At 48.7% G+C, this 14,568-nt stretch overlaps 1 protein-coding gene across 2 annotated transcripts; it reads left to right on the top strand.

Moving 5' to 3' along the window:
- Positions 1-659: 659 nt before the first annotated feature.
- Positions 660-3,064, top strand: PARS2 (prolyl-tRNA synthetase 2, mitochondrial). Of its 2 annotated transcripts, none has more exons than XM_048861568.2 (2): positions 660-832; positions 1,381-3,064. In XM_048861568.2, exons 1-2 carry the CDS (start codon positions 660-662, stop codon positions 2,834-2,836), a joined length of 1,629 nt encoding a protein of 542 aa, XP_048717525.2. In that variant the 3' UTR covers positions 2,837-3,064. The 2 variants fall into 2 exon arrangements, with proteins under 2 accessions (XP_048717525.2, XP_048717526.1); XM_048861569.1 differs by lacking the exon at positions 660-832 and adding an exon at positions 839-1,044.
- Positions 3,065-14,568: the final 11,504 nt, after the last annotated feature.

Raw genomic sequence — 14,568 nt, forward strand, 5'->3', positions numbered from 1 at the left:
AACCTGGATTTGTGCTGGAAATGGCCCACCTGATGATCACTTTAGATAAGCTATTACCAGCAGGACAGTGGGGTGGGAGGAAGAATTTTTTCATATTCTCTGTGTATAAATAAAGTCTGCTGCAGTTTCCACGGTAAGCATCCGATGAAGTGAGCTGTAGCTCACGAAAGCTCATGCTCAAATAAATTGGTTAGTCTCTAAGGTGCCACAAGTACTCCTTTTCTTTTTGCGAATACAGACTAACACGGCTGTTACTCTGAAACCTTCTTGTTACTCTTAACATCTCTTGCTAGCTGGAGCTCCAGGTGCGATTTGGCCCTCCTGATTTCATTCCTACATGCCCGAGCAATAGTTTTATACTCTTCCCTGGTCATTTGTCCAACCTTCCACTTCTTGTAATCACATGACTCCGGGTGGCGGTGCTTTCGTGAAAACGCCCAGTTTTGAAAAACATGTGCTGACGTTGCGGCCGTGGGCAAGGCGGCCCGCTAGCCCTGAGAGCGGCACACCAGCTCGAGCGACTAAATTTCCATATTTAACGATTCCCTCCCCCTTTAAGGTGTTCCAGCGGCCAGTGAAAGCACTGATCATAGAGTACAGCCGCCCAGCGGAAGGAGAGTCTCCACTGGAAGGAAGTCCCTGCTCCAGCCACCCTCTCTATGTTATCAAGAAGAAAGGCTTCTTCCAGCATATCCCCTGCACTGAGCTGTTTCGGGCTCTGGGGGCATCACGTGCCACGGACTTGTCTTTCTGATTGGCGAGCTGGACCTAGCCTCCGGGAAGCCCCTTTTGGCGCATGCGCACATCGCAAGGCCCTGGGCGGGGAGGCGGGGTGAGGCCCGGGCTGGGTTTGCGGGAGGCTGCGGCGGGGTCTCGCCGGTAGCTCCGGGGCCGTTACCCCGGGAGCCGTCACCCTTCCCGGGCCTCTGCAGCCCCGCAGCCGCCGGGGTCGAGCCCGGGAGCTCGGCCGGCAGCCCCCGCTGCAGAGTCGCCGGGCCCCAGCGCCTGAGGGGAGCCCGGGCTCGCCTGCCGCGCCCTGCCCTGGTGAGACGCCCGCGGGCGCCTTTGGCAGCGCCGAGCCCAGCGGCGTCCCCAGAGACCGCAGTGCCCCAGCTGGGGCGGTGCCCGGTCACAGCAGGCGATGCTCCATTTTATGGCAAACGGGGGGGTCTCTGCAGCCTTGGCGACTTGGGTCAGGATGGAGCGTGGCTTGGCAGGGTGCGGGCCAGGCCTCCGCAGCGCCATGAAGTTGGCTGCAGCCTGCCCCTCGCTTCTGTCAGTGGAAGGTGGCCCTCACTTGGGATGTTCCTGAGCTAAAATAATTTATGTTCCTATCGGTATGCTAATGCTTTGTGTGCCTGGCACTCTGTCCCACTGCAGGTCTGACAGAGGTTCCTCCATGGCTCTTGGGATGAAATGGCTGCTAAGAGGATGGAAGGAATTGCTTCCTGGTCTGACAGCCCGTGGCCTCCAGCAGCAGTATCGTTATAGGTGTCACCATGGTCCCCCTCACAGAGCAAAGCGTCTGGTGCTGTCCCAGCTCTTTCAGCCTCTGAATCTTCGAGAGGACAGTGTGGTTGGGCTGGAGAGCAAATCTGATGATCTGACATGCAAGAGCCAGAGGCTGATGATACAAGCTGGGTTAATCTACCCCTCTAGCCCTGGCTGCTACTACTACATGCCTTACACTGTTCGAGCAATGGAGAAGCTTGTCAAGGTGATAGACCAAGAAATGCAGGCTATCGGGGGGCAGAAGCTAAATATGCCCAGTTTAAGTTCTGCAGAGCTCTGGAGAACGAGTGGGCGGTGGGATTTAATGGGCAAAGAGCTCTTCCGACTTGCAGACAGGCACAGCAAAGAGTACTGTCTGGGGCCAACTCACGAAGAGACCATTGCAGACCTGATTGCCTCCCAAGGGAACTTGTCCTACAAGCAGCTGCCACTCCTGCTATATCAGATAACACGGAAGTTTCGAGATGAGCCCAAGCCCCGTTTTGGCTTGCTGCGCAGCAGGGAATTCTACATGAAGGACATGTACACGTTTGACACCTGTGAGGAAGCTGCTCGCCAGACCTACAGCCTGGTGTGTGAGGCCTACTGCAACGTGTTTAACAGCTTGGGGTTCCGCTTTGTCAAAGTGCAGGCAGATACGGGCAGCATTGGGGGGAGCATGTCCCACGAGTTCCAGGTCCCCGCAGGTATTGGAGAGGACAGGCTGGTGATCTGCTCCAACTGTAGTTTTTCAGCCAATGTAGAAACAATAAATCCTGACCAGACAGACTGCCCAGTTTGCAAAGGAAAACTGGCTGAGACCAAAGGGATCGAGGTTGGGCATACGTTTTATCTTGGCACCAAGTACTCTTCTGTTTTTAATGTCACCTTCCACACTGCCCAGAACAAACCTGTCCTAGCAGAAATGGGTTGCTATGGCTTGGGCATAACTCGGATTCTGGCTGCTTCTCTCGAGGTGCTTTCAACAGAAGACAGCATCCATTGGCCAACCCTCATTGCACCTTACCAGGTCTGCCTCATTCCCCCTAAGAAAGGCAGCAGGGAAGAGATGGGTGCAGCGCTAATGGATAATTTGTATGACAGTATGATTGAAGCCGTGCCTCAGATTAAAGGGGATGCTGTGCTGGATGACAGGACTCACTTGACCATTGGTAAAAGATTAAAAGATGCTAACAGACTTGGTTACCCATATGTTGTTATAGCTGGGAAGAAAGTTTTTGATGATCCCCCTGAGTTTGAAGTTTGGAATCAAAACACTGGGGAGATCATGTTCCTTACTAAAGAAGGCATAATTGAATTGCTAAGTAAAGTGCAAGTTCCCTGACCTTCCAGTCTTTGGTCTGTGATCCTTGGTGTTTTATCCATATCTAAATGTATCTAGTTCCCTCTTTAAGAATTACAATTTCAGGTGAAAGATTACTCTTGTTTGAGTGGAAACTGCACGTGACTTCACGTGTTGCTAAGAACTGAGGCTTGTTTGTATTAATGGCACATATTTGGCTTGAAATCTAATCGGTTTCAAAACAGGAGTTAAAAGTACTTTCAGATCCTTCACCTGTGTCTGAGTCTCCCTGCTAACTTCTGTCACTTCACAATCATGTTTCCCTGTCCTTTTTGCTTTTCTCTCCCCTATGATTGTGTAAAGGACCCACACAAACAAAGGAGGAAACCAACCATGGCTTTGATCCTATCAAGACTTAAGTGTGCTTACTTGTATTCACAGAAGTAGTGCCATGCTTGAGTGAAAATGCAGGCTCAGACCCTAGCAGTCTGTGCAAGAGCAACAGTGAAACTGACTAGACACAGTTTTGTCAAATGTATGAAGGGGAGAGGGTGAGATTCTTCTCTGATCGCTTTCAGGTGTTGCATTCTCACATCCTGTTTAACAGGTTAGAGTAATAGGTTTTAAAAAAAAAACTTGAGACAGACGTTTGTCCTTGTTTTAGTTGACTGTCTTTTCACTTCAATTTGAGTCCAAATGCTAACTCTGAAGGTTAATAGGAATACAGATTTAATTAAGTTTCACAAATACCTAACCCAGAAAAATAGTGTTCATAGTCTTTCTCTTCTTCAAAGTGCTTTAGAAATGTTAATCTGAAATAATTAAAGTTAATATCAGTCACATAGGCCCAGTCCTGCACTCAGATTCAGGTGGGAGGACTCTGGCACTAGCATATAGGCTCGTGCCTATGGGTAGGGCTCCCCGCCCTCGGGTTAGGGGTCCTGAGGTAGGCCGGTTAGGGTTGTGGTGGGTACAGTCCTTGCACTAGGGGTAGGGTTCCTATGGGTAGACCACTTGGAGTTAGGTTGGGGTTCCTACTGGGTAGGGCTCCCTGCCTTGGGGTTAGGGTTCCTATCGGTAGGTCTTCCCAACCTAGGTTTAGTGGGCCTATGGGTAGGGCTCCCCACCCTAGGGTTAGGATTCATATGGGTAGGGCTCCCGGTCTAAGGATTCACGTTTCTATGAGTCAGCCACTGGGAGTTAGGGTTAGAGTTCCTGTGGGTAGGGATCCCCACCCTAGGGTTACGGTTCCTATGTGTAGTCCACTTGGAGTTAGGGTTAGGTGTTCTAGGGGTAGGGCTTCAGTCCCGATGGTTAGGGTTTGTATGGTTAGGCCTCTTGAAGTTAGGGTTAGGGTTCCTATAGGTAGGGCTCCCTGCCTGGGGGTTAGGATTCCTGTGTGTAAAGATCCCCAACCTAGGGTTAGGGTTCCTATTGGTAGGCCACTTGGAATCTGGGTTAGGGTTTCTATGGGTAGAGCTCCCTGCCCTAGGGTTAGGGATTCTATGGGTAGGGATCCCTGCCCTAGGGTTTGGGTTTCTATGGGCAGGCCACTTGGAGTTAGAGTTCCTATGAGTAGGGCTTCCCATCCCAAGCTTAGAGTTCCAAAGCATGGGCCACTTGTAGTTAGGGATGGGTCATGGGCAGCGGGTGGAGCCCCCCTTCGGGGACGCTAACCCCCAGCGATACCCCTTTCTTGTGCGTCCCCCTTCTGTAGCCAGAGCCCTGAGGACTCCTGCCCTGCTCCCCAGCCTTGGCCAGAGGAGCCCTGGGCTGGCCGGTGGCCTGAACATGCTCCCCACCCCCCCCAGCTTTGGTTGGAGCTCGAGCCCCCTCCCTCCCCTGAGCCCCACCTGCCCGGAGGAGCCCTGGGCCAGCCACAGCCTGGAGCCCCCCCCCCCCCCCCGCCCAGAGGTACCCTGAGTTCCCCCTATACACACCTGCTCGGAGAAGCCCTGGGCCAGCCACAGTTGTGCCATGCCACCTCTCCCCAGACCCCAAGACACCCTGGGGAAAAGATCTCTCTCGAAGAAGGTTTTGATATGCCCCATGCAGGTTCCATGGTGGCTGAGGAGCCAGTATTTACTGCTCAGATTCCTCAGTAATCTCTCTGGAGTCCAGGGAGATTACGGATGAGCCCTGGAAGCTGAATAGCACATACTGCCTCCTCAGTTGCCGTGGAACCTGCATGGGGCATAATAAAGCAAAAACTTTGCCTGCCAAACCCCCAACTGGGGGTCCAGCGGCCCTGGCAGCTCCCCTGGCCTATTATACCTGTGTCCATGGATAGGGTTCCTATGAATAGGCCACTTAGAGATTGGGTTAGGGTTCCTATGGGTGGAGCTCCTATGTATAGGCCACTTTGAATTAGGGTTAAGGTTCCCCACCCTCTCCAGTTCAGTAGGGTTCTACAAAAGTCCTACTGCAAGGATCCAACTTCAGGATCTTGACTTTAAATACAACCATATTCTTTCCCGAGCTTCCCTCAGATGCCATCCAAAAAAATATTAAACCAGGCAATTTAAACTGTGGTGATTTGAACTTATGAAACAACGTGAAGGAATTCCGAAAAATTCCAGATAGCATCAGACCTAAATGCTTCAGGTAGCACTGTGACTTGGAATGTTTTGCTGGCCTAGGTAAACTGGAAAATGACAGTCCTGTTCAGTCCCTCGTTCAGACATTCACAAAACAGTCTAAATAAGTTGGTGTCGCAGTCAATCTTCCTGCTCTTGTGTGCAAGATCTGGCCATTGGGAAAAGAGATTTACATAAGAACGACCATACTGGGTTAGACCAAAGGTCCATCTAGCCCAGTATCCTGTCTTCTGACAGTGGCTAATACCACATGCTTCAGAGGGAATGAACAGCATACGTAATCAAGTGATCCATCCCCTGTCGCCCATTCCCAGCTTTTGACAAACAGAGGCTAGAGACACCATCCCTGCCCATCCTGGCTAATAGCCATTGATGGACCTATCCTCCATGGATTTCTCTAGTTCTTTTTTGAGCCCTGTTATAGTCTTGGCCTTCACAACATCCTCTGGCAAAGAGTTCCACAGGTTGACTGTGTGTTCTATGAAGAAATACTTCCTTTTGTTTGTTTTAAACCTGCTGCCTGTTAATTTCATATGGTGACCGCTCGTTCTTGTGTTATGAGAAGGAGTGAATAACACTTCATTATTTATTTTCTCCACATCAGTCAGATTTTATAGACCTTTGTCATATCGCCCTTAGTCATCTCTTTTCCAAGCTGAAAAGTCCCAGTCTTATTAAAAGTCCCAGTCTCCTCATATCGAAGCTTCTCCATACCCCCTAATAATTTTTGTTTCCCTTTTCTGAACCTTTTCCTGTTTTAATATATCTTTTTTGCAATGGGGAAACCACATCTGTACACAGTATTCAAGATGTGCACGTACCATGGATTCATATAGAGGCAATATGATATTTTCTGTCTTATCAATCCCTTTCTTAATGATTCCCAACATTCTGTTCACTTTTTTGACTGCTGCTGCATATTGAGTGGATGTTTTCAGAGAACTATCCACAATGACTCCAAGATCACTTTCTTGAGTGGTAACAGCTAATTTAGACTCCATCATTTTATATGTCTAGTTGGGATTATGTTTCCAATGTGCATTACTTTGCATTTATCAACACTGAATTTCATCTGCCATTTTGTTGCCCAATCACCCAATTTTGTGCGATCCCTTTGTAACTCTCTGCAGTCTGCCTGGGACTTAACTATCTTGAGTAGTTTCATAATCATCTGCAAATTTTGCCGCCTCACTGTTTACCCCTTTTTCCAGATCATTTATGAATATGTTGAATAGGATGGTCCGAGTACAGACCCCTTGGGGACATCGCTATTTCCGCTCTCCATTCTGAAAACTGATTATTTATTCCTGTCCTTAGTTTCCTGTCTTTTAACCAGTTATTGATCCAGAAGAGGATCTTCCATCTTACCCCATGTCAGCTTATTTTGCTTAAGAGCCTTTGGTGAGGGACCTTGTCAAAGGCTTTCTCAAAATCTAAGTACACCTTTGGGTCATGCCTCTGGTAAGGCACAGGTTCCATTAGCCACTCAGCTCACTAGTTACTAGCAGGCACCAGGAATGCAAAGGCTGCCTGAGGCTCTATGGACCTAGGTACAAGACCCGTGGATCTTCACAGCTTGGTTATCCGTGCCACTTGCTGCAATTCTGGCTGGAAGGATTCTAGAGTAGAGAGAGAAGCCACGGATGTGTATCTCAAATGCAGGGCTAGATCACGGCTGGTGCCTGAGCTCTAGGAATACAAAGCAAGAGCTGGGACTGGGCTGCTGGATAGCTGTTGTGGCTTACAAGTTGGCACATGAAAGATGTGCAAAGGCATCTCCCCTGTTAGAGGCACATCCTCAGCTCTGTTCTGGCCCATTTGTGCTGCTCAGGTGTTACCCGGGGTTCCCCCAAACCCAAAGCTCTCGGTAACTTTAGTCTATGCAAGGTGGTATCAGGACAAACCAAGGAGACGCAGCGTTTCCATCCGCTATCTGGCTAGCACGGATGAGTCAAAACCACGTGCTTTCACTTAAAGCCAGTACTTTATTAGTCTCCAGCATTACCATTGGAATACTTTAACTCAAAGTCACTGCTTTGTTTAGTCTCAAGCACACACAAATACAATAACAGGTTTCAGAGTATCAGCCGTGTTAGTCTGTATTCGCAGAAAGAAAAGGAATACTTGTGGCACCTTAGAGACTAACCAATTTATTTGAGCATGAGCTTTCGTGAGCTACAGCTCACTTCATCGGATGCATACCGTGGAAACTGCAGAAGACATTATATACACACAGAGATCATGAAACAATACCTCCTCCCACCCCACTGTCCTGCTGGTAATAGCTTATCTAAAGTGATCATCAAGTTGGGCCATTTCCAGCACAAATCCAGGTTTTCTCACCCTCCACCCCCCCCACACACAAACTCACTATTACCAGCAGGACAGTGGGGTGGGAGGAGGTATTGTTTCATGATCTCTGTGTGTATATAATGTCTTCTGCAGTTTCCACGGTATGCATCCGATGAAGTGAGCTGTAGCTCACGAAAGCTCATGCTCAAATAAATTGGTTAGTCTCTAAGGTGCCACAAGTACTCCTTTTCTTTTTACAAACACAATAGGTTATAGAGCACCCCAAATTGATAATTACCCTTCAGGAGTTCGGAGCAGTATTCAGGTATCCAGTGGCCAATCTTCTGCCTAGGGCTGGAGATCTTCTTGATGTGTCCATGAAGCAATCCGCTTGACCCAAACCCACAGTTCCCCTCTTATACTCAAAAAGTTACAGAGACATGTCAATCAAGAAAAGTGTTACATAGCTGACCAAACAAAATCAGTCACGAGGCAAGAAGCAGGGTTTACAAAAATATATCATCAAAAAAATTGTTAAGCAAGCAGTTAATCTAGCAGTCGTACTTCCCCATAACAGCAGCCCTGAAATATATCCAGACTTCCTGTTTTCCACAGACACTTACCCCAGCATATCAGAGAGGGTGTAGAGTCAAGCTCACTTCATGTGACAGCAATTCCCCACTGTGACCAGCTTGCCTTAATTATGCTAAGTGCAGAATAATTTATAGTTCATCCCAATAATTGGCAGTGGCCTACACACCTGGCTGGTTGCTAAAATGCTCCTCTACCCAGGTAGTGCAAAGTTGTAGCAATGTTGACTGAAATGGCCAGCTGAGGATTCACACAGCTGGTTGCGGGATGGGGAGAAGGGCTCTAGGCCACTCCCACCACAGACCCCACATTAGGAGGCATGGCCAGAGTGCTACTGCAGCCAAGTGATTCCCTAGCAGACGTAACAGCTCTTTGAGGATCGTGGCATCTGGCTGTGACAGAGCCGCTCTGAGGTCATGATGGCCCCCAGGGGAAGAAGGTCCTGCACCGAGCGTAGTTCAGCCATATTTCATAAGGGCCTTAGCCTCTAGACTGGACACTTTTAAAGTCTTCGCGGGGTCTGAGAAGTCTGCTTAGCCTAGCTCACTGGGTTGGCGTGGGAGGAAGGGTGAGATCAATAAAATTCATGTGCTGCCTCTCACGTTCCGCAGACCGTCCTTCAACAGACCCCCTTTCCAGGGCTGGAGATTGCGCTGTGGTTCTACCCCTTTTAGCAGGGGTGCTGGAACAATTTTTATAGAGGGGGTGCCAAGAGCCATTGAACCAAACTGCAAATCCTGTATGTAATGGAAATCACTGCAATCCAGGAGGTGCTGGAGCACCCCCTGCACCTCTAGTTCCAACAGCTACGCCTTTCTGAGCAGAGCCTCTCCGAAATCTGCTGCTACAACAGCTAGGCCAGACACGCAGCAGCTGGATTGACTAAGTGCCCACACAGTGGATCTCTCAGCTGAGGACAGGGATGGGAAATACTTCTTAAACCACCGATGCCCACCCCGCACTCTGCTGACTTCCCTGCAAACGAGGGTGTTTTCAGTGGAGCTGGAAGATGTGGTCTTGCTCTCCCCAGGGTTTTTGTGCCTTTACGTTCCATTGCCATTAATGCCAACCCTTCTGCTGGGTTTAACAAAATATTTATAATCTTTTCACTCTCTTGTTCATTGCGTTTGACTATCAGTAAAGAATGTGGTATTGTCCTCTCCAAAAATCCAATTTCGGTTGTCCGCAGGCGTGGCTGTGAGTTAGAAATTTTAATCCCCACCTGGGGACGTAGGCTACTTAATCTCTTATTGAAGTCAATGCAAAGCAAAGCTAAGATGTGGGAGGAAGGGGTATGGGAGGGTGTGTATAAGACAGGGTTCCAGATCCAGGGCGAGACCGCCATCCCCCTGGCACAGGGGCAGGCGTACCAGCACCTCGGCCCGCCGACGGGTTTCCGTGTCCAGCAGACACCCGAGGACACCATCCAGGAGATCTTGCAGACAAGGCAGACAAGATCGTCCGGCAGCTGGTGAAGAAGTGGCTGTTCCTTCCCCAGAGAGCCAGCAACGAGCTGGTCTATATCGCCCACAGGCATGGCAGAGCCAATGTCCCCCGCATGGGTGACCTGTGTGACATCGCGGTGATCACCCACGCCTTCCACCTGCTGATTTTGTCCCGATGCCATGGTAAGGAACATCGCAGCAAATGCCCTCCATGACACAACAAAGAAGCGGATCGGCAGAGCCCCCTCCAACCAAGACACCGCCAGCTTCCTGAGCGGTTCCCTGGATGGCGAATTCGGATGGGACAGGCGCGACATCGCTTCACTGTGGTCCCACGCTCGCAGTGCCACGCATCGCCTGGGGAAGCGCATTGGCTGCCACTGGGAGTGGTGCGAGGAGCGCCAGGAGCTGGGAGTCTTAGAATCATAGAATCATAGAATATAAGGGTTGGAAGGGACCCCAGAAGGTCATCTAGTCCAACCCCCTGCTCGAAGCAGGACCAATTCCCAGTTAAATCATCAAATCATCGTCTTGGTGCTGCAGATCAGGTCCGACAATAACACCATCGTCAACCCGAGTGCCAGGGGCCTGCTGGGGAGGACCCCGAAGGCAGCCATCCACTCACTGTACATGGAAACCCTGAAGCATAAACCGGACCAGGGTAAAGCCTTTGAACTGACCAGCAAGTGGGACGCCAGCAACCACTTCCTCGCTGAGGGCGGCTTCACCCATTTTGCCGACTGGCAGTTCATCCACTGCGCCTGGCTCAACTGCGTCCCGCTCAACGGAGCCGTCTGCCACGGGAACCAAGACAAGTGTTGCAGGAAGTGCGGCTACTCCAACGAGACCCTGCCCCACGTCCTGTGTAGCTGCAAGCCCCACTCCAGAGCCTGGCAGCTGCGCCACAACGCCATCCAGAACCACCTGGTGAAAGCCATTGCACTGCTCCTGGGGAAGGTCACCGTGAACTGCGCCATCCCTGGTACCGACAGCCAGTTGCGACCTGACATGGTAGTCGCCGACGAGGCCCAGAAAAAGATCATCCTTGTCGACATCACCTTTGAGAACAGGACCCCAGCCTTCTGCAAAGCCCGAGCTCATAAGCTGGAAAAATACGCCCCCCTGGCCGACACCCTGAGAGCGAAGGGCTACGAGGTGCAGATGGATGCCCTGATTGTTGGAGCCCTGGGCGCTTGGGACCCCTGCAAAGAGCGTGTGCTGCAGACCTGTGGGATCGGTCGACGCTATGCACGGCTCATGCGGCGCCTCATGGTCTCGGACACCATCCGATGGTCCAGGGACATCTACATCGAACACATCACCGGCCACCGACAGTACCAGGAGGTATGAGCCTATAGGACATCGTGCATCAACTATGGGAAAGGGACTGAGAGACTTTTTCCATTGGACCATATGAACTGGAACCATAAACTCACTGAACATTAAATCCCACCAAATGAGGATAGATCCATCCTCATCATCGTATCCACTCATTATACTCCACACCTGAACATAGCCATTATATGGACAACATACCCCCATATCTCAATGTCTGTACTTTGACCCATTAAACTTTTACCCCAATCGGGGAGATTGCAGATTATGCATCCTTACGCCACCCGTTCCTAAACCGAATTTTGCACCCCTTGATAATCTGTACCTTATTCCCTGATAACCAGAAACTTCTATGCTTAAACTCTGTACCGTTTTCTTTTTACTTCAACATTATCTTAATAAAAATCCTCACTTGGTTGACTTAAACATCCGACAGCAGATGCTGTTAAAGCCTCTAAGATGCTACAGTTGAGAGACCAAAGGTTAGGGGTCAAATTTTTCTTTATCGACACCCACTGAAGTCCCTAGGATTGTCCGAGTGTAGCTGAGAATAGCCCTTATTGACTCAACTGGAGTGTGGTGTGCTCAGAACTACTGAAAATCAGGCCCTAAGCTAATTTGGCACAAGGTGGGGGAATTCCCTCCTTAAACAGAAGGTGCCTGTCTCTAAAAAGAAAAATCATACCTAGGGGATGAACTAAGAGCCTCACAAAAATGCATGGAACTTAGATGTGAGGTTGCAAGTTCCCTTGGATTTCAGACCCTCCTTGTTGGGGAGAAAGTTTGTTCTTTTCTTTCAGACAGACCTGCTCCATGATTTTTCCGGGGACTGAGGTGAGGCTTACTGGCCTGTAGTTCCCAGAATCCTCCTTCTTCCCTTTTTTAAAGATTGACACTACATTAGCCTTTTTCCAGTCATCTGGGACTTCCCCCGTTCGCCACGAGTTTTCAAAGATAATGGCCAATGGCTCTGCAATCACAGCCACCAATTCCTTTAGCACTCTCGGATGCAACTCGTCCGGCCCCATGGATTTGTGCACGTCCAGCTTTTCTAAATAGTCCCTAACCACCTCTTTCTCCACAGAGGGCTGGCCATCTACTCTCCATGTTGTGATGCCCAGCGCAGCAGTCTGGGAGCTATCCTTGTTCGTGAAGGCAGAGGCAAAAAAGCATTGAGCACATTAGCTTTTTCCACATCCTCTGTCACTAGGTTGCCTCCCTCATTCAGTAAGGGGCCCACACTTTACTTGGCTTTCTTCTTGTTGCCAACATACCTGAAGAAACCCTTCTTGTTACTCTTGACATCTCTTGCTACCTGCAGCTCCAGGTGCAATTTGGCCCTCCTGATTTCATTCCTACATGCCCGAGCAATATTTTTATACTCTTCCCTGGTCATATGTCCAACCTTCCACTTCTTGTGAGCTTCTTTTCTATGTTTAAGATCCGCTAGGATTTCACCGTTAAGCCAAGCTGGTCACCTGCCACATTTACTATTCTTTCGACTCATCAGGATGGTTTGTCCCTGTAACCTCAACAGGGATTCCTTGAAATACAGCCAGCTCTCCTGGACTCCTTTCCCCTTCATGTTAGTCCCCCAGGGGATCCTACCCATCCATTCCCTGAGGGAGTCGAAGTCTGCTTTCCTGAAGTCCAGGGTCCGTATCCTGCTGCTTACCTTTCTTCCCTGCGTCAGGATCCTGAACTCAACCAACTCATGGTCACTGCCTCCCAGATTCCCGTCCACTTTTGCTTCCCCCACTAATTCTTCCCTGTTTGTGAGCAGCAGGTCAAGAAAAGCTCCCCCCCAGTTGGCTCCTCTAGCACTTGCACCAGGAAATTGTCCCCTATGCTTTCCAAAAACTTCCTGGATTGTCTATGATATGGACTGCCATGGGCAGTTCTACTGCACTGCAATCATGGCCTTACACACCAAGGGCAGGATTTGCTCCAAACTCAATATCAGGAAAATCCATTTGTGACCGGGGTCCCAGTGTGGGCCAACTGAGTTCACTCAATTAGGGTGAACTGCAAAGAATGGGGTAGACAATTCCCCAATAGCTGGTGGATATTCCAAGACTTAGCTTTACCAAGCCAGCATAAAACAGCTTCTTTATTATCTCACTGGTTGCTCAGAAGCCAACAACACACTTCCCTTGAAGTAACCCAGCCTCAGACCTCCATCCAGGTACCCAAGTCAAATATGATGAAGATTTCTGAAAATCTTATTTCATCATATAAAAGAAAAGGTTCCACAGGATTGGACACATTACCTCCCAGATTAATGAATATTCCGGATCTTACCCAAATACATGCTACAGCCAATTATTAATTAAACTAAAATTTATTTAAAAAGAAAGAGAGAGAGTATGGTTAAAAGATCAATATACAGACATGAGTTCAATTCTTAAGGTTCAGATAAATAGCAGAGATGGTGAGCTTTGTAGTTGCAAAGAGTTCTTTTTAGAATTTAGTTCATAGGTTATAGTCCAATGTCCCATATCGTATCCAGGATGGACCAGCTGAACTGGGATCTCATCTCATGACTCAAACTTCCCCTGATGAAGCTTAAGCAGATCTGAGATTAAAAGGATCAGGGCCCAAGGATCTTTTATACAATTTCAGGTCGTCTTTGACAAGTTTGAGTCCCTCTGGGAACAATAGGTAATCAGGGCATCTTTGAAGTGGGTCCATCACCAGTACTTAACTATATGAATTAATATAAGACAATTGCCTGTTCCGCCATCATTCACCAATGATCTGCTCTACATTTCAAAGAGAGATGAATACAGAGAGATCCCGTGTTTACAATTCATTTAAATGCTAGGATGTTCTTTTGATCTCTGAATTAATAGTTATACTGACAGACAGGAACTGTCTGTTTACATGGCTAGCACCAAAGATACACACAATTAATATTACCTCTAACTTCTAACAACATAGGTTTGCATTTCAAAGTTCTAGCCTATTTATCATGAATGGCCTTAATTACCATTCACATACCTTTCTAACATGACTTTAAAGATGGGCTCTTGGTCATTCAGCCTGCAAGCTGTTTAACCCTTTCTGGCCATGAGTTATATTTTGTATAAGTTTTGCTGCAATTATATAGCAGTAGTAGCAACAATGGTTTGTATAATTATATTTTAGTCAGACAACATCACACCATTAAATCCCACGTTTAGGGGAGAATTGTCTTGTTTCCATGACAAATTCTCCATCATACCTCTCTATTGTGACAGCTTCTCCTGCTGGTGTGTGCTACAGTGACCTCTCCTTGTCAGTCTTAGTCCATGCTTTCCTCTGTCATTGTTATCTCCTGAAAGAAGTTGAATCTACCTGACCGCTGTGAACATCCAGCGCAGACAAGAAGTAATTAGATGTGGCGATTTCCCTCCTGCTCAGTTAGACTCGCAAACGTGGTCGGACAGACCAACATTAAAGGTGCTTTTGGCAGGATTCAAAGTGTTAACAGTTTGCTATATGCTAGGGGCCAGATCCTCAGCTGGTGTAAATC

Source organism: Caretta caretta, chromosome 8 (assembly GCF_965140235.1).
Source record: "Caretta caretta isolate rCarCar2 chromosome 8, rCarCar1.hap1, whole genome shotgun sequence".
Classification (NCBI taxonomy): Eukaryota; Metazoa; Chordata; order Testudines; family Cheloniidae; genus Caretta; species Caretta caretta.

Excerpts from the sequence above, each read along its gene's own strand:
- PARS2 (XM_048861568.2), top strand. The coding sequence starts at position 660 with ATGTTATCAAGAAGAAAGGCTTCTTCCAGCATATCCCCTGCACTGAGC. Across the intron at positions 833-1,380 it reads GCCCTGGGCGGGGAGGCGGG|GTCTGACAGAGGTTCCTCCA; the intron begins GTGAGGCCCGGG and ends GTCCCACTGCAG.